The sequence below is a fragment of the Mixophyes fleayi genome, chromosome 9 (genome assembly GCF_038048845.1).
Source record: "Mixophyes fleayi isolate aMixFle1 chromosome 9, aMixFle1.hap1, whole genome shotgun sequence".
Classification (NCBI taxonomy): domain Eukaryota; kingdom Metazoa; phylum Chordata; class Amphibia; order Anura; family Limnodynastidae; genus Mixophyes; species Mixophyes fleayi.
In genome coordinates this window covers 23,468,543-23,488,950 of record NC_134410.1, presented here as the reverse complement: position 1 = coordinate 23,488,950, position 20,408 = coordinate 23,468,543, and the positions used below count along the sequence as shown (strand labels likewise).

The 20,408-nt window shown below is 40.6% G+C and overlaps 2 protein-coding genes across 3 annotated transcripts in view; both read right to left on the bottom strand.

The window, feature by feature from the left end:
• LOC142102223 (cytochrome P450 2G1-like) overlaps positions 1-2,675 on the bottom strand; it is a 30,235-nt gene extending 27,560 nt beyond the window's left edge. Inside the window, exon 1 of the mRNA XM_075186941.1 lies at positions 2,426-2,675. Coding sequence (XP_075043042.1) covers positions 2,426-2,605 — 180 coding nt within the window. The 5' untranslated portion in view covers positions 2,606-2,675. The remainder of the gene's footprint in view (positions 1-2,425) is intronic.
• A 5,831-nt stretch (positions 2,676-8,506) lies between these two features.
• The window catches only part of LOC142102224 (cytochrome P450 2G1-like), a 35,291-nt gene continuing 23,389 nt past the window's right edge, over positions 8,507-20,408 (bottom strand). For both annotated transcript variants that reach the window (XM_075186943.1, XM_075186942.1), the window contains exons 7-9: positions 14,327-14,514; positions 9,551-9,692; positions 8,507-8,827 (exon numbers count right to left, since the gene is read on the bottom strand). In XM_075186943.1, coding sequence (XP_075043044.1) covers positions 8,646-8,827; positions 9,551-9,692; positions 14,327-14,514 — 512 coding nt within the window. In that variant the 3' untranslated portion in view covers positions 8,507-8,645. The remainder of the gene's footprint in view (positions 8,828-9,550; positions 9,693-14,326; positions 14,515-20,408) is intronic.

Genomic DNA, 20,408 nt, shown 5'->3' with positions numbered 1-20,408 from the left:
TGGTCATTAATAAAAAAAAAATGTTTTCTTTTTTTTTAACATGAAATACATTTATCAGGATGTTATTAATGCATACTGCACATAAAATGCATTTTTACAGTTGCCCTTAATTTAAAACACATGTTCTGACAGGCATGTGTGTCCGCCATCACAATCACTCAGCTCTTATACCTGCCCTGTTTCTGGTGCAAATTCTATGGCTAAAAACACATACCTGAGAGATCGTCTAGAGCTTGAATCGGCGAATGTGTGTGCATTCAACATTGGTATGCGCTTATTGTACATTGCCTAAGTGCCCCCGTCCCTTCCCTCCCCTGTTCAGCTACTCAGCCCTTCAAATCATAGGCAGTTTGAAGTGTCATTTGATTTTTAAGATGAATTTCATATATTTGTGCTCCCTGGCATAATGTCCGTTTCTGAGCATGTGCAGGGAAATTTATACGGTTCGCAACAGGACTTACGTTTGTTAATGAATAAGGCCCAGCATGAGCAAATTTTGACAATACGCTCATGCTATTGAGCCTTACAGTGTCTCAGGTTCTGAAGTCAATAGTTGAGAGCTTCAGGGTTCACAATATCTAGGTATTTGGAATGTGGATGTGGAATTTAGCAAATCGTAACAGGTAATGATTATGTTGCAACAAACCATGCCCCCTCCTTTGTGTGGTTTAATTAACACTTATGATATTTCTTGTTTCTGGGAAGCCAGTAGAACTGCTGTGTCCTTGAGGACAGAAATTTCCAACTATGTTGGAACCTAATACAATGAGAAGGTAATGCCAGAGACAATGGTTGTTATTCCAGTAATTCCACTAGTTCCACCCAGTAGTTGGGGGCGGGTTATGATCTTCTTTAAGTGTCCTGCACTCAAATTCAATTATCAAACACCTATGCACAATCTTCTACTCATTTCAATAGATTGCCACTGTCACTAGGATGGCAATGTCAAGGTAGGTATTTCACCAGTGACCCCGCAAGGAGTTTGGTCTTCGCTGCTAGTAACACCCAGTTTATGGTTCTCCGGATGGATACCAGGAAGGCTGAATACTAGGATTCACAAGGGAACATTGGGAAACAGGTGACTAGGGTTTACAAGGTAGCAAAGTGAAACAGGAACCAAAAGATCCAGAAGCAGCAGGCTATGTGGACATGAAAATCTTGCACCATATTGCCAGAACAGGTGTTTTAAATAGGTATCATGAAGAGGGGGAGTGGAAACCAGTTATCCAATGTGGGGGAATAGAAGATTATAAAAGACAGGATTGCACATGTGCCCGCCTGCATTCCAAGATGGCAGCCTTCATGGAGTGACCCGATGTAGGAGGCCTGCCCTGCTCACTGGAACCAAGTAAGCAACCCGGACGGTCCGGAACATGATAGTCTACCTGTGTTCCTGTGGCATAAACCTCTCATTAAATCAACTTTTTCATAGTATGGTTACTTAATCTATCACATGACCTTCATTCTTTTATTAAGTAACAATAATTTAGTTACATAGCTTTCCAGTATAATGGTGCATCTGTATGTCAATAATCACAACTATGGGCCTGATTCATTAAGGATCTTAACTTGAGAAACTTCTTATTTCAGTCTCCTGGACAAAACCATGTTCTAATGCAAGGGGTGCAAATTAGTATTCTGTTTTTCACATAATTTAAATACTGACTGTTTTTTCATGTAGCACACAAATACTTAATAGTTTATTTTTACACTGAAATTTAAAGTTGATATTTGTGTGCTACATGAAAAAACAGGCAGTATTTAACTTATGTGCAAAACAGAATACTAATTTGCACCCCTTGCATTGTAACATGGTTTTGTCCAGGAGACTGAAATAAGAAGTTTCTCAAGTTAAGATCCTTAATGAATCAGGTCCTACATCTTTAAATTTCAAGTTTGCTGCCTCCTTAAATGAAATCCAGTCTATCTAGTCTCTGAAAAAGCTCTGACAGCCAAATACACCTTTTTACTTTGTTCAATCAACACCAACTATGTTCTTTTAAATATTTGGAGAGATTTTCTGCACAATTTTCTTTATGCACCTGGCGTACGCTTACACCTACATAGTAACACCTACAGCCTGTCATCATCCACCCATAATTCCATTCCCAGTCCCAAGTGCCTTCATAAATACCACCATCTTTACATGCAAAGACCATCATAAGGTCATGCACTTAACTACATATACACAAAGTAGGTACATGATATCACAAGCAGGGAATTTTTAGCATTTGCACTGCATTTGTATAGGTATCCAGAAATATATCACTTGTATCCTCATACAAAGAGTCTATCCCACCAGCATTGATCATGTCTCCCTATTAGGTAGTTAAATATTTTGCAATAACATTTGTTATGATGTTCGCATCTCATTAAACCCCTGACCGACTTCATCCAGAGTTAAGTAAAACTTAAAGGTACTTACTTTCATCAGCGAGTTCACTATATCTCCTCTTCCTATCTTTAGGACATTCCCCAGTAATGGAAGAGGTGTTGGTCCAGGTGGAAGGTTTTCATGGCTCCAAAATTTCTTTAAGCTTAAATACAAGATGAGGCAAGAGACACTTAAAGTCAGTAGGAGTGTGAAATCTTGTGTCAAATCCATTGCAATCTATTTCACACTGACTGTGTGTCTGATGATCTGCCAAGGCAATGAGCACATTCAGTCAATTTATTCTACATATGAAGTTGATTAAAAAAAAAACTGTAGGTGGAGCAGGATAACAAAATGTTTTAGAAAGAAAAAAAACCCAATATGATGAAATGTTTGCACTTTTCTGTATTGTAACATTCACTGTATATGAATATTGTGCTACAGGGTAGAATCAGATTTCTCTTGCAATATAAATAAATGCAATATTTTGAACCTAATATCTCCTCTTTTGCAGATGACTCTATTACTTTCTGTAGATTTACAGAACATAAAGAGTTGCATATAGTCCGTAATAATACTCAGGTATTGGTATTAAGGGGCCTAATGTGTGCCATGAAAACCTTCTCCAAACCATTACACCAACGTGCACTGTTTTACACAAGACAGAATGGATCCATTGGTTTAATTGTTTATATTAAATTCTGACCCTACCATCTGCATGGTGCAGCAGAAATCAAGATTTGACAGACCAGACAACATTTTTTCAAACTTCAATTGTCCATATTTGCTGTGCGCACTTTAGCCACAGTTTCCTGTTCTTAACTGACAGGTGTGGAATCCAGTTTAGTTTTCTACTACAGTAACCCATCAACGTCAATGGTCAATGTGTTGTGTGTTCAAAGATGCTCTTCTGCATACCACTGATGTAATACATGGTTATTTATTACTGTCTCCTTCATCATCGTCATCATTTATTTATATAGCACCACTAATTCCGCAGCGCTGTACAGAGAACTCACTGACATCAGTCCCTGCCCCATTTGTTTTGGGGGAGATATCCAAGTGGTTGGGCTGGTATCCACATAAACATGCTGCTCTGTTTTTGTATGAGGGATTTTTGAATGGCTTCTGGCTGAAATTCATGAGGACGTTGTGGCTGATCTCCTCGTAATTTAAAGTCAGCGGGAGATGACTGAGGATGTGAAGGACAAAGTGGACCGGGAAATTCAGTTTGGCAGAATGTGTAGCCAAGAACAGTTCCCTCCCATAAAAGGTTTGATTCTGACCCCTAATTCAAGATTACAATATTATTTAATTCCACCCCTTTGGGCAATCGATGAATGATGAAATTTATGGGGAAGTCTACAAGGTGGTGTATCAGTCATTTGAGGAGGTTTTGGCTTTGGTTCAAGAGTATGGGTCAGGTGCATTAATGGCCAAGATGTGGAATCGGCTTTCCATCTCCTACAATTGCAGTCTGATTCCTTTAAATATATGGGTTTTAAGTTGACAGTTTTTATGTGGATTAATGCTTGTCCAAGGTTTGTGCAATGTTTTGTACATTTTTTGAGTGTTTTAGTTTGTTTCTTCATTGGGGCAAAATTGCTGTGATGGGCCACCATGGCATGGCAACACTATCTGGAAGATTTTTTGTCAGGAAGTGGTGTTTTTTTCAGCGCAGGCCTTGTTTATGGTGCTGGGTGGGTGTTTAGGTAAAACCTGAGGGGCCGAAGTTGTCGTATTTATGGAAAGAGATTTACACGCAGGTGGGATGTTGACGGTTGTCAGCGGACAAGGTGGCTAAGTTGAGGGACCTGCTTGATTTGTTTGCTGTGGGTTAGCAAAGTTACGCTAAAACAGATTCAGTCTCTACTGAGTTGGCTGAATTTTGCATGCTGTGTAATTGTGATGAGGAGGATATTTTGTTGGAAACTTGAGATTGCTATGGTGGGTTCTTTGAAAGGTCATCAGTTTAATAGTCTGTCTGGAGAGATTAGGGAAGATCTAGCAATGTGGTGGATATTCCTACAACACTTCAATGGATTTCGTTTGTGGGTTTCTCCTCCCACAACTAACGGGGACATTCAGATGTTTACTGATGCTGTCCATCGGCTTTGGGGCTTACCTGAATGGTAAGTGGTACATTGTGTCCTTGCTCCTTGATTGGCATGAGGAGGGGCTCATGGAGAACCTGCTTCTTTTTTAATTATTCCCGAACATTGTGGCTGTAGATTTGTGGGGGGATTGTTTACGGGACAGGAGCATAATGTTCTGGTTGTCAGGATCTGCCTTCATTTCTATTGCAACATTGCATCAGCATGCTGCTTTGTTTTGGCAGCTCCTGCCTCTGGGACTGTATTGGACTTTATTTATCCTGCAGTACACCTGAACCACCAGAGGTGCTGCTATTGTGCCATTGAATTGTCTTTACTCACTGGCAGGGGATAACTTGCTGTACCAGCTAATTATCTGCACCTGTTCTCTCCTTATTTATTCCTTCCTCTCACAGTTACACTTACTGGTCATTAATGTTTCTGTGCCTGACATTGTTGTGCTCACTTGTTTCTACTGTTCTCCTCCAGTTCCCTGGGACTACTACAAGCTGCTTGCCTACATCTCTGTACCTGGTTTTTCTCCACTTAGCCAGTTCACCTGCACAAGCCATATTCCTTGTTATTACCTGCTTTCAGCCTCACTCATATATCCTTGTTCAGTTTCTGCAAAACTCGGTGATTACCATATCCTGCATTATCTGGATAATATCTGTTCAATAAATATCATATGCTTTCACCATATTCCAGGCTCCATAGCTGTCATTTCCGACTTTCAGCATTTGAAGAGTGGCACTGGTGTGATAGTTTGGGGGTGATTGAGACAATTATTAGCCAGAGAATTGCCAGCATACCCTGGATGCCATGGGTATGCTGTTGCTTGTAGTTCTACAAGAACCAGTTCGCCCCAGAGGTGTAGGAAGAGCCCTAGTGCTTTCAGCACTGGGCAGGTCGGGTTCTTCCTAGAGGGGGGTCCGCACAATTATTTTTTTGCGGTCCCCACTCCCTAGGGAGTCCAGCTCAGTGCTGAACCAGCCAGGGTGGGTGGCACTATTGCAGAGGGACACACGGCTGGGTTCCCCCTGCCATAGTGCCACCCACCCTGGCTGGTTGGCCAAGTGCTGCTTTCGGTGAAATCGTGGGGACCCCACACATTTTTCTTCACTTCAAATATCATTAGCCTTGCAGCACTAGAGTGAATACTGTTTAGAGGGGGGGACCCCACGCATTTTATTATTTTGTAATCAATTTTTTTTTTACACAGTAAAGAGCCGGCAGGTCAGGTGGCTGTAATGCTGCATGATCTGCTGGCTCAGCAGGCGCTGACAGCTGTGTATGTACCTGCAGCATCTGTGTAGTTGGGGAAGGACAGAGCAGCCCTGCACCCAAATTCAAGAGACCACGGATCTTGTGATCGCAAGGCCGAAAATAGGGCTAAATTTTCTGACCGTGAGTTGCACTCAAAATGCGAGCCCTAATGAATCAAGTCCTTGATCCTCAAATGTTTGTGTCTCAATATTGATTTTAAAGGTAGGCAAGTTTCTGGGGCTGTTAATACTATTGCTGATGCGTTATCATGATTTGAATGGGCTAACTTTAGAGCTGTAGTTCCTGCGGTTAATGATGTAGGTGTGGCATGCTCCAATTATGTTTGCCAGATTATCAAGCGGCATAGAAAATCTGGTTGTCAATACATTGGCATGGAATTATTTCAGTAGCATGAGTTGCCTCAGAGGTAAGATGAGGGAGCAGTGTTTGTTAGCTTTTACATGGAAAGGTTTTTTTTTTCCTGGGATGTTTAAGGCCTCTATGTGTTCAGCCCTGGTGGGTATTTCTTTCTTTCTACAATTACGAGGTGTCAAGAGTGTCACTAAGACTTTTCTGGTCCACAAAGCTTTAAATGGCTGGGCCAGACTTACTCCGGTAATAGAGGATAGGAGGCTGTCTATTTCATGGGGATCTTTAGGTGAAGCAGATTCGGACAATTTTTATATGATGTTTGTATAGCCTGGGTTTAAATATGGCCGACTACAGCACTCATTCTTTCTGAATCAATGCTGCAACGGTTGCCGTTGAGGAAGGTTGTTCCGTTCAATCCATTATTGAGCTGGGTAGATGGAAGTCTAGTTGCTACAAGAAATATGTTAGGCTGCACAATAATTGATGATCCTCGTTTCCCTGCCAGGCCATGACGGTTGTTGCTTGCCTTGTTTTGAGGGGGCATGGAGGATTCTGCTTAACTTTTCCTCAAAATGATGGGCCTGAATGGCTTGTGGAACTTCAAGGTTTTTTTACAGTTTTACCTCTATGTGGGTAAACCCATGTATCCTCTCGTCTGGCTTGGCCCACTGTGCTTAGCCATTCCTTCACTGAAATTGGTTGCCTATTAGCATGTTTGGGTTGTTGCATTTACATATCTCATCCCTCCATGTTTCAGGTTGTCAATGGGACTCCATGAAGGTTTGGATTGTGGGGCACTCTTTTGTGTATTAGGCTAGTAAGAGTGGTTCAGCTCACAGCACGAGCATTTTCTCTGAAAATAGGGGGGTTAGCTGGTTAGGTGTTATGGGTCTACATTGGGCTTTAACATTGTTTGGGCTTCCCTGAATGAAGCCAACTGTGTACTAGTTGTTAATTTGAGTGTCATTTACCTTAGTAAATTGAATGGGTTGGAGTTCCCTGTGTTTGTGTGTTGGCTGAAAGCCAAGGTGGTTTCTATTCATCGTCCTTCTCATTCTTATTTTACAAAAAATACACATATCAAAAAATTAAAATGTAATAATCTTTTCAATGCGCTCTCCCTCAGTGCTGCCTGCTGATCTTACAGAGATTGTAGATGGCTGGTAAGAAAGTGGGCATGGCAATCTAGAGCTGACATCTGGAGATAACTTTATGTAGAATGCTTGCCTCATTCTATAATTGGCTATGGAATTTTACATGGTTGCCAGGTGAAATCTTCCTAAGTGTTCCATGTGGAATGTCCCCTGTTTTTTTGTTCCTTCAAGAATTCTACCTTATTATCATCATCCTCATCAACATTTATTTATATAGCGCCAGCAAATTCCGTAGCACTTTACAATTGGGAACAAACATTAATAAAACAATACTGGGTAATACATACAGACAGAGAGGTAAGAGAACCCTGCTCGCAAGCTTACAGTCTATTATATCCCAATACCCCCACAGAACAGGAAGAATTTGCTCATCTCTAGTTAGGCTGACATTTCACTGCATTACAGACAGCTCATATTACCTCCAAGTCAGTTGGTATATCTGGCCTTTCCCCTTTATATGAATGAACCAATCTAGACAGTGCATGCACAGCAAGTGAGCAGGGCAGTGAGATATCTGCCTTCTTCTTTAGTTAAAAATACACCTCCCTACTAACATGGCAACATGCTGCTGAGGGGTAAAGGGAGCATGGTCAACTTATTTAGTATTATTATTATTATTATTATTATTATTATTATTAATAACGTAGATTTGAAAGGCGCCACACTGCTCGGCAGCGCGGTACAGTAGGGAAAACAGTACATACATAAAACAGGACATACAAGGTAGACAAAATAAATGCAGACATGAAAACAAAGGGAAAACAGTGAACCATCCCCGCATCCTACATACTTCCATAGAAAAGTTGGTGGGAGCGGGGCTTAATAACACACTTTATTGTGAATCACATAATCCTGGCCTTGTCCCCAATGTATTATGCTGCAAGTTGTGTCATTGAGCACAGGGAGGGAGGGGCATTGTGACACATTCGATGCCCGAGTCTCAAGTCCAAAATGTTGGCAAGTATGCTTTGTGTCTTTTTCATCAGGAGGTATTTTAATGTGTACCTATGTCCTATATAGATGTTCACCAAACAATCAATTTATTTATTTAAGTGGAGCTTTGCCACGTTATGTTTAAGTAGTTACTTCTTTAAGTAGTTGCAAGTAGTTCTTAGGCAAAGGTTCTCTAAGGATTATATAGTGGTAAATGAGTAACCAATATTTCTGTTTTTATGATCTTCCATGTTTAGCAGACAGTCCCATAACCTTTAAAGCTTTAAGTGAAAGCAAAATATTGCACTTCCATATACAGTATATGTAATGCTTTATAAGTACAGTAAACATAAGGAAACTCACAAATTAACACTCACTAAATTCTCCACCAATAAACACTTGCACCCAAAATTAGTTAAGAGACACCTGAATGTTCTGAGAGCATTTTAACAATTAACGTGGAATAAAAGCAATTTTGAATGGTTTGGGAAAGTTTCCCAGTCCAGATACATTTGGTGTTATGTCCAGTTCTTCCACTGGAACAGGGGACTTCAAGTTAAAATTTTGCAGGATGGTGGTAAGGATGAGGAATAGTTCCATGCGTACTAAGGACTCTCCGAGGCAGGTTCTCTTTCCTAAGAAGTGTGAGAACAGGGTATGAAACAATAAGTGTCACACATAATACTATAATAACATGCTCCCAATTATGGAAGCTAGAGCTTTAAGGTAACAGTCATTAATTTAATGAAAAAACAAAAGGGAAATCTAGTTAAAAGATATTAAATCATCATTAAGTAAAAAACTACATGTTTTCACATATAGAGGGTCATTTTATAAAGGCAGACAGGATCATGTAATCCATAACAGCCGATTAGACATATTTGGGCTCATTCACCAACATTCAATCTAGCTGAAAGTTAGGCACTGACACTGTACTATAGCAATCAGACACTTGCTTTCTCTGTTGACACTGTGACAAGCCTGGGTTGCATTACTTGCAGGCAGTCGTGTTGTATTTTTCCGACCTGCTCATAAGTTGACTGGTTCAGGTCAGTGATGGCTATATTTTTATTGACTAATGAGGACTAATTTACTTTCAATGAATTGACTTAATTTTACATTTTAAAAACTTTAAAATCATCTTTCTGCAGAGATTAGGAAAACAAGCACAAATATGATTATCATGTTATATATTAGCACCAGTATATAATTAAGTTTTAGTGGCAGAGGCCCAAACAAATTTTGGTTGCTTTTGGGTCCTCATAAATCTTACAGTAATCTGACCCTGCACTATGTAAAATGAATTTAACAGAAAGTGATATATGCTTTATAAGTTTTATAGATATGGTGTTGTCTACCTGCAGCTAGAGGCATGAAGGCATTATTCTTCTGGAATTCTCCCTTCTCGTTCAGAAAGTTTTCGGGGTTGAATTCTGTTGGATACTTAAAACAGGTCGGATCTTTCAGGACAGAGGTCAGCATTGGGAAAATAGTAGTATCCTTGAAACATCAGAAATTCTACTGTGAGCGCATCAAAAATACTTAACAAAAAATATACAGTATATTATTTAATTTAGCTAATTAATTGGGTTTTAGAAAATAGAAATAACTAGACATAACTTAAAGGAAACCTACCTAAAGCTTCTACATTTCATCTTTATGTGCTTATCAGATAGTGTATTATGCACTATATAATAAGATGGGGTTCCTCTGTACCCCAGATTGCCACGGAGAGAGTATGTAATTTAACATGCTTTAAAGATGATAACAGGACTATAAAGCAGAGTTGAACTCTCAGTATACACTATGCTCTCACTGGCCCAGCTTCCTCTGTAGCTCACAGCTCTCTTGGTCCGAAAGCTTCTCAAATATAGAGCTCAATATTAAATGCTCTCTCTACCCGTTGAACATTATACAAGGCATTATGTAAGGAAATATAAAGCCAGTTTTGTACTAGTTAAAATGCTTTAAAACATTTTATTAATTGTGATGTTTTTCCTTTTTTCAAAGACATTTGTGAGCTTTACCACCTGTCTTTTATTCAGCTTACACAGAAGACAGCTCTTCAGACTGTCGGGCCTATTTATTAAGGTATTGCAATAGGACTGGTTTTCTCACAACTTATCGCAGTGATAGAACTGCGATTAAGTGTTCTGCAAGAATGTGTCTCAAATGTAAATCTGCAGTGCAATATGGTTTTACCCAGGTATAAGATTGCGCTATCAAGACTATCTTTTCACTAATTTTCCCTACAGATTTTACACCCTGACAAACAAAACACATTTTTTATATTTATTATTACATTGATATTACCTATCTAGGTATAGAAATACACAGACAATTCATTGTGACATCAACCAATATATATATATGTTAAAATGCTACAACTGGAAAATGGACATGTCTTGCCACATCTAAAAGAAAGTCAATGCTTGCGCATTGCCAAAAGGGCTTGCACAAACTCTTCAGTCTTTCATACAGTAAGAAAAGAAAATACATCAAAGAGACCAATGTGTCAGTGTATTTACAAATGTCTTATGTCAGGGGAATTAAATATAATAATTCATTTTCAGCACACTAAACAAAAGATCCTTTTACAAAAAGAGATGTTTTTTACCACTAATCCTAGGAAAACTCCAGCACAGCGATCATGTGAGTATACAAATACTCACATGATCGCGGCGCCGGTGCCCTTCTTCCCTCCTCCATTTGGACTGAATGTCGGGACATGACGTCATCACGTCACGCCCAACATACAGTCCAAATGTGATGATGTCACGCCAGACATTCAGTGATGAGTGGTGCACAGAAGACAGAAGACAAAAGAAAGAAAACAGAAGACGAGAAAAGAGAAGAAAACAAAATAAGGATGAAAGAAGGCAATACAGAGGTAAGTAAAAGAGTGGAGGAATGCACAGAGGCACATTGTGATGAAGAAGTGGAGGGGTAAAAGTTACAGGGGGATGAAGAAGTGGGGGGGAGATATAAAAGGCACACAGTGATGAAGAAAGGGGGGAGGGACATAAAAGGCACAGGGTGATGAAGAAAGGTGGGGAGATAAAAGGCACAGGGTGATGAAGAAAGGGGGGGAGATAAAAGGCACAGGGTGATGAAGAAAGGGGGGAAAGGTAAAAGGCACAGGGTGATGAAGAAAGGTGGGGGAGATAAAAGGCACAGGGTGATGAAGAAAGGGGGGGAGATAAAAGGCACAGGGTGATGAAGAAAGGGGGGGAGATAAAAGGCACAGGCTGATGAAGAATGGGGGTGAGAGATAAAAGGCACAGGGAAAATGAATAAAAAGGGAGAGGTAAAAGGCACAGGGGGATGAAGAAGAGGAGGACCAGCATGGCACAGGGTGATGAAGGGGGGGAGCAGCATGGCAGAGTGTGATGACCGGCAAAAGCAGCATGGCACAGTCTGATGAAGGGGGGAAAAGTATCATGGAGGGCGCAGTGTGATCATAAGGGGGTATAGCGTGGTTGTGATGAAGGGGCACAGTGTGATTATAAGGAGGCACAGCGTGGTGATGATGAAGGGGCACAGTAATGTGTGTGATGGCACAGGGAGCTTTTGGCAATGTAGTGTGAGGTAGATGGTGGCTAATTAATGGGTGCTATTTTGTTTTGCGGGGTAATGGTGGGGCAATGTAAAAGTGGGGACCATTAATTCAAGATGGGTGGTTTGGGGGCTATTGAATGTGGGGGTGAGTTTGGGGAGAATGAGGTCTCTTTATTAAATGTGACTATGAATTATTTAATGGCAGTGATGATTGTGGGAAATAGGTATATTTATGAAATGTAAATACTATTAATTTATTGCTGGGACTGGATGTAGGGAGGGAAATAGGTTTTTTTAATAAATGTTAATACTATTATTTTAATGTTGGGGCTGGAGGAAGGCCTAATTATTAATCATGGGTGCTATTGATTTAACGGCAGAGCTGGTTGTAATTTTCTAAATGTACCCATTTTTTTTCCAAATAGGGCCCCCCGACATTCCAGGACCCAGACAAGCCGCAAATAATTAAACCTGCAGCCAGACGTGGCGAAAGTGAGAAGAACAGGTAGGAGAGAGAGCAGGAGAGTCTGTTAAATGTTGTGATTCTAGTGGAACAATCCCAATTTTGGGGGAGTGTACTGCCTAATGTAAGGTGCAGGCCAAGACTGTGAACTCTTTTTCTGCACATACTGCATTCTTTCTATACTACACTGGGGTGCTAGATGTCCTGAAAGTCAGGAGTGCTTGGACATATGTCACGCTCAGGCGAATTCAGGGCCTAGCGCTTTTCCCCACCAGCCACGACCAAATAATGCATTACCACACCCCCAATTGTATGAACACAGCCACTCCCAATTTTTTTTGCATGCTCACCTCTAAGGAGGGCCCGAAGAAGTTGTTGTACCGGGGCCCTGACTTCCTCTTGGCATCCCAGCTTGAACATCTGTGTACCTCTGCTATTGACTTTCACACCTCTAATGTTCCAGTCACCCTGCTATATAGCATACCTGAACCTCTGTGAATCGTTGTTGCAGATCGGTACACCTCTGCTGTTTCAGTTACCATGCTCCCAAGCATAACCTGGACCTCCATGTATCTCTGCTATTAAGTATCTCTCTTCTGCCTATCCAGTCACATGGCTTCCTTGTATACCTGGACTCCTGTAAACCTGCCTGCTGATTATTATTCTTTCTATTGCATTCCCTTTACCATAAGTAAAAAGCTGTTTCTACATGGTTTAGGGCGTGATAAAAAGGCCCTGAAATGTGCTTTGTAAAACATTTACTGTACCATGATAGGTGTAATATTACATTACATTAATTTGCAACAATGAAATTATTTGAATTATTTATTATTATTATTATTATTATTATTACTTTTCTTCCTTCAACATAACCGTGATAGAATTGAGCAGTATTCCCTTGAATTCAATTTACCATAATAGTTAAAATGTCATCATGGTGCTAATCTGATACATTTTATATTGACATTATTGTAAGTCTATTTATCTAATTACATTTATGGGTAAATCTGATAGACAATCTTAAAAGCTTTGGTCATTTGAATGATAAATAGAAGGTGAAGATAGGTATACTAGAGATTGATTAAAATAATAAATAATCTACAGCAGCAGATTATATATTACAGTTTTTATGATGCATTTTGTTATTTTACTATTCAATATTCTCACAATTAATTGTTTTTAATGTGCAACAATAAAGATTATTAAGATTATATAAAACTTCCTTGTGCATCACATGAAAATAACCACCACTCTTTTTCTCTTCTTTAAAATAGCTGTATCCTTCGTAGTTATGAACAATAGTACCCCCATATAGAAATGAATTTATGTATCTAAAAAAAAACACAAAATTAGGGGTAAGGTCTATGATTCACAGCCAAAACAACAACCAGTGCAGTTGTAACTTGTTAGGTGCTGTCCGAACACTTCTGTTAGGTACCAGGTATGGCCTCTTCTCTCTTCTGGCCCGTCATCTGGCAGGTGCATGCGCAATATAGCCGCATCTCCGTTACTAGGCAATGGAACGCTAATGGTCTCTCCTGTTGGCGGTCAGCTGTTTCCTAACCGCTGATTCCATTGCCCACCAATCAGCAGCCTTCGCATTCTATATAAAGGAGAGTCTGACACAATTAGGGTGCCAGAGTATCAATGTCCTCTTATGCTCCAGCACTCCAGTTTATGTACCTGCCTTCTGTTTTGACCTCCTGTTTTTTTACCTTGCTTTTTCTGACCTTGCACCTGGATACTCCTTTGGGCTGTTTTGGATCTCTTGGTTTGACCCCTGGCTTCCTGACATCACTTATGCTTCATCCCTTGGTACCTGGCATCCCATTTGGCCTGACCTTAGATTGTGTGACTACATCTCCTCACCCCCTACTTCGCTGGTGGCTAACTTGGAGGGCCACGACCTATGCATCTCCTGCAACAAACTTCAAACTCCCTTACAGGGGTCCCTGGTGAAGACTAGAGGAGCGTTAGACTCTGCGCCTCCTAGCTTAGCTGCGTCAATACCAGCAAGTAGCCTTTAGTCCAATCAAACTCATGACAGAACCCTGCTTTGCATTGTATATTAGATCATATTATATTACAATTACATCCAGATAGAGACATGTACCTTTGGTATCGTGTATCCTTTTAACTTGACCTCTTTTACTGTTTTCCGTGGTACACCCATCGGAAGCAGGTCTGTGAATCTTTGCATTTCATGGATCATTGCTTCTGTATAAGGCATATAGTTTTTATCTTGTATGGTCGGACTGCGATTTCGGCCAATGACGTGGTCAATTTCCTCATACACTTTTGCTGCAGAACAGAAAGATAATAAAACAAAAATAATTATAATATCCACACAATCCAAGACTCCTGCTCCCTCTGAGGCTCCCTTTCTGCTCTCAAAAGAGCAGAGTAGATGCCTCTTCTGAGCATGCACCAGACTGTGAATGCTCAGAACAGTCCCATTTTGAGTGCAGAGTGGCGGGTCAGTGATGGTAGGGCAGCATTCTTCAAAACCCCTGGAGAACTTCATTGGGAACTGAATTTGAAAATCTTCCTATTGCTACTTATTTTAAACTAAATTGGCAAACAACTGTTATATGCTCAACTGCCAAAATGATTATCCTAAACAATCCAAATCCAATCAGACCGAATTGGGCAGGGCACGAATTATTATTATTATTAATTTTTATTTATAAGGTGCCACTAGGTGTCCGTAGCGCCGTACAGGGACAAATGAAATTACAATACAAGGAGAGACAGCACAGTACAGTAAACAATAAGCACAGTAACTCCGTGAGCTCAAAGCACAGCAAGGGCGGGGGAGGGGAGAGGGGAAGGTCTGCATACGACGGAGCCCAAGAGGGAGGGCACGGATTATAGGGAAACCCCCGGGGGGGAGAGGAGGGAGCGGGAGGGGACAGGGGGAAGAGGGTCCTCGAGGAGGACGACAAGGTTGCTGGAGAGCAGAGTTAACAGTGGTGAGACAGGAGGAGAGGTGACCCTGCTCAAAGGAGCGTACAATCTAAGGGGTAAGGTAGACAGACAGAAAGACACAGGGGAGAGAGGGAGGAATGGAGGATAGGGGAAGGGGAATGAAGGGGAAGAGGCAGAAGAAAAGGAAGGTAATTAGGTGGGAGACTGGAAGGCTTTACGTAAAACGTGGGTTTTTAAAGCCCGTTTGAAACTGGACAGATTAGGGGAAGTTCTGATGGAGGGAGGGAGCTTGTTCCAGTGGAGGGGGGCAGCGCGGGCAAAGTCTTGGATACGCGCATGGGAGGAGGTGATCATGGGAGAAGAGAGGCGACGGTCATTGGCAGATCGGAGAGGGCGGGAATTCCTGTTTGCCAATGAGTGCATTTGACGAGGAAGATATCGGCACCTGCAAGTATTGGCACAGCCATGCTAGTAGGCGCGGAGTCTAACACACCGCCGGTTTTCACCAAGGACCCGCGCAAGGAACTTTGGACTTTGCCGTAAACGGAGTGCAGGTCGCGGCCCTCCCAGGTGGCTACCTGCGAGGTGGCAGAGATATTCGTGGTCGTACAGGCTGGAGTCAGGAACCGAGCGGGCAGATAAGGTACAAAATCAGGAAGCGAAGAATAGTCAACAGGCTGAGGTCAAACCATAGAGTGCGATGCAGGACAACAGGAGAATCCAAGAATGAGGTCAGGGAGAGCCGAGTCAGTAACAGGAAATCAATCTGGGTATATATATATGTATTATTTATGAGGAACAAACGCTGGAGGCTAGAAGAGCTAGTTGCTCTGACACCCTAGTGGTGTCAGAGCAGGCTATTTATAGTAGTCAGTAACCCCTCATTGGTGGGTAGTGGCTCGGCGGTCAGCGCGTCTGACCGCCGACGGAAGTCCCGAATGCGCGTCCCGTTGCTAAGGTGATGGGCGCGCATGCGTTCTGTGCCGCCGGAAGGAGTGTCCCCGTTGCCTAGCAACGGGGCACTCCGTGGAGATCAGACGTCCGTCCCCAACTAGCGAGGAGGCGCGGGGACGGCGTCTGATAGTGCAGTTGTTATCATCCATTCAGACTGCTCACTGATCCTGGATCACTCATTATGCTTTATACCGACTAGTAGACATATCCCCTGCACTTTTCTTCATACAATTATTCATGATATTCAAGTAATAATTAGTTTATGTCAAAATTATATACAAATCTTAGATTTTTTTCAAACAGGAAAGGTCAATCAAAAAGGCATTTTGTAGGTAAAAAAGGGTTAATTATAATTTGTTAAATTTATTATAAGGGCACAGTTTTGCCCTTATATTAAGGTTACATGTAAAAAACGACATTCTGCCATTGGAAATCTGTGAGAGGGGGGGCATGGTGTTTGAGGCTCTACATCTTAAATCATATTAAAGCTATTAAGCTGAAATTTGGCATGCGAATGGAGAACTGTCCACAGGTGCCGCATGTCAAATTTCAGAAAAAAAGAATAAAAAATGACAATTTAGGAACAACCTAAAGTTTGAAATCTCGCTGTTTTTTTCCACTTCCTGTTTTGCAAAAGTAAATGTTTTTTCTGGCATTTTTGGGAGAGCGTAACTCAGTGTACAGGGCATTTAAAGACACACGGTAACTTTTGTTAGAAAGCTACTAGGGCTGAGGAGTGCCTTTGAGGGTTCACAAGTTTGACAAAGTTACAGTTTTTGTACAATTTGGTAAAACATGCCCCATTTTAAAGATAGGGGATATCAGAAAAGTTCATAATGTTGCACATGTCAGATAGAGTCTTGTGCTGGGTGTAGTGTATGTGGCTTTGTTTGGGAGCACAAATATGGCTGTGTGTTCCCCCGCATACCGATTTTGATTTGTAAACTACAGACAAATTAGAGATATTTACTGGCTGTAGGTGGGCTGGTTAGTGTTTTGGGTCTGCGGGGGGGCACACTGTATAATTTTTAGCCCTGTCACCGCTTTTATTTAAAATTTTATCCCTCAGTGCTATGCCAGAGGAATGGATGGGGAATGCACTAAACACTCCATTCCGGGAGTGGAATGCACTCAGTACACCATTCTGGCAGCCGGAATGGATGGCAAAGGTACGTACATAAACATTCACGTATCCTGAATAAGGCCTTTATCACTTTTACATGGAGTTCTAGCAAATTGTATATGTATGTCAAAATTTAGGCTAAGCCACAATATCTTTGATTTATTCTCTATGTAAAATGGGTCTTGTATCCACACATCTTTCCTATTGTATGTTAACCACACTGCTTAAAAACGCTACTCAGAATAATACTGCTACATTTTCACTTTTAACGGCAGAACTGTTTAAAAATAGAGGTAGCGAACTTTTACAATAGAGACACTTTGGAATTCAATACATATATAGGAAGTTAGGAAGTATAGGAAGGAGATCCAGCTCTATTGCAGAACAGTGTAACAGTGATGTGTTTATACAACACGCTGCTAGCAAGCAGCATGTTGTATCTGGTGTGTTTGAAAGCAAACACTCCTGAGTTTGCTTAATCGCAGCTTCATACATTTGAGACTTGTATAGCTGCAGTGGCAAACAGTCAGGAGTTTTATATCTATCGATTTTGCAAATAGCGATTTTGACAGAAGCACAACTCTGGCAATTTTACATGAAATCTCAGCTTCATACATCTGTGAGTTTCAACTCTCCCAAGAAAATCGCTGGGTTTGCAAAATCGCACCTTGATACATTTACCCCCAGGACTCCAGTCTGACAGGCAATTGGAGTTCCTAATTTAACGTGTCAGCATGCTAGCGATTTTCTAATTGGAAATCAACTATTATTTGAAAAACCCAGAGTGATATTACTCTAATACTGTAAAATAAATTCATTCTATTTTGTCTGGTCTGTTTTGGTACATTAGATATGGTCTAGGATGCTTATGTTCTGCTTCCCGTGACCATCTCCGATGTATGTGTAAAACAGAGGATTGATTGATTGACCAATTACTATTCATGCTCTCGTGTTAAGTGATGTATACTTAATATAACATAATACAACATTGGACATTGATGCTCTTTTGAATTAACATTTAGATTTATTAATGCATCAGATATTACTAGATGACTTATGAAGAACATAATTGTCAGGGTAATAAGATCGGACATTTACAACCCTCTGATTTAACAGAGATATGTAGATGACAGCAATTGATGAACTCCAAAATTGGATCTAGCAGCAGGATGATATAATCATATTGGATGCATCCGATCCCCTTTTCCTCTGCCTGTCATCCAATCCCCTTCTCCTCTGCCTGTCATCTGATCCTCTTCTCCTCTGCCTGTCATCCGATCCCCTTCTCCTCTGCCTGTCATCCGATTCCCTTCTCCTCTGCCTGTCATCCGATCCCCTACTCCTCTGCCTGTCATCCGATCCCCTACTCCTCTGCCTGTCATCCTGTTCGTCCAATGCTGTTCCACTCTGTCAATCTCTACATTGGTTACCTGTTTTTCACCGAATCTACTATAAAATACTCCTACAAACATAAAAGATTATCAACAAAATTGCACTAACATACATCTCCCTACTTGTCTCAAAATATCTCCCAACTCGACAACTCTGTTTTGCACAAGATCTGCATCTCTCATTCACTCTCATTACATGCTCCCATTCCCAGCTACAGGACTATTTTCTGGGCTGCACCCACTTTGTGAAATTCCCTACCTCGCACAATAAGTCTAGTCTAATCTTCTAATCGTCCCATCTTTCTCTGAAAACCCACCTCTTCAGAAAAATTTATAAATATTCTCAACCACCCTCTTAACTTCCCTAAGTTACCCTAGCAACAAGCTTTACACAGTTCACACAAGACAACAACCCTTTGACCAATATTGATGTGTAACTGGATCATATATAGCCCACTAACCACTTTTTACCTTTACAATCTGGCTGGACCACTATGTAGAAGTTAATCTAATTTATCAAATGCCATTTGTCCCATAGATTGTAAGCTTGTGAGCAGGGCATTCTTACCTCTCTGTCTGTCTGTATTACCCATTATTGTTTTATTACTGTATTTGTTACCAATTGGAAAGAACTACGGAATTTGCTGGCACTATATAAAAAATGCTGCTAATGATGATGATGAAAATACTTAACGTCAAACATGATGTTGTTCAAGGCATGCCATAAAATTGAGGATAAATCAGTTTTCATTGTTAATAAATATTTTTGAGACTTCATGGCCCTGTCAGATATTGTAACAATTTTATTTATTCAGCTAAGGACAGCCAAATTTATTTTGGCAGAGTTAGAAAGACAAATGATTTACAGAGAATCTTTAGCAAAAAGCCATTTTTCAGGTTCATCATATCTTATCAAAATCTCACTTTTTTTTATTAAACTAGAACTGTCCTGAAAGATTAATGGAACTTTTGGAAGCACTGTTAACAATCTTTATTTCTCATGGTCATTCAGTTTTGGGCATGGTATCTCTGTCATTATATTTATTAATTGTATGAATTTGGAACTTACGAATCATTTTACACTAATGAACACATATGGAAAACTTAACAGGAGCCAAAGTCCTTCTCTAGGTGTCATTTGCTATTTTTGATTCCATAGACAAAAAACCTTACGGTTTAACATGTCCGATTAAGGTTCCTTACACACCATCTAAAATGTAAGAAACCTATTGAAACTCTTCCTCTCAAACTCCAAAAAGCAATGAAATTACGACAATTAAGGCAGAAGCCTGTGGTTAGCTACAGATTCAGCACTATCATGGAGTGGGATTGCTGTCACTCACAAAATGGTGGAGCTGCTAATTCACAGATATGTGTGTTCACTGGAATACACACATGCAGCGCTATTATATTTTCTTAGTTTAGCTTTATCGTAGTTTAGGGACTGCGTGTCTTAGAAAGAGACATTAGAGCAACTTCATAAAAAGGTAGAACTTCAAAATTACATTAGAGTTAAATTACATTAAAATTGTGTATAAGCCTCTGCTTAGTTTGGTTTTCAGTGAGCAATGTTTGCCATTTTATTCTTTTACAAGCCCTAAGCTAACTTTTAAGGGTACATAAAGCCAACAAGACTTTATCGGAAAATAATTTTGCAAACTGCAAAATAATGTAATCCAAATGCACAGAGAGATTCTTTGCAGGGATCTGTCAGCTGCAGAAACCATATTTGGTGAGGAGGCATGTATTGCAGCTATCTTTTAGGAGCAGGCACAATATTGGAGGGAGGATTGCTCTAC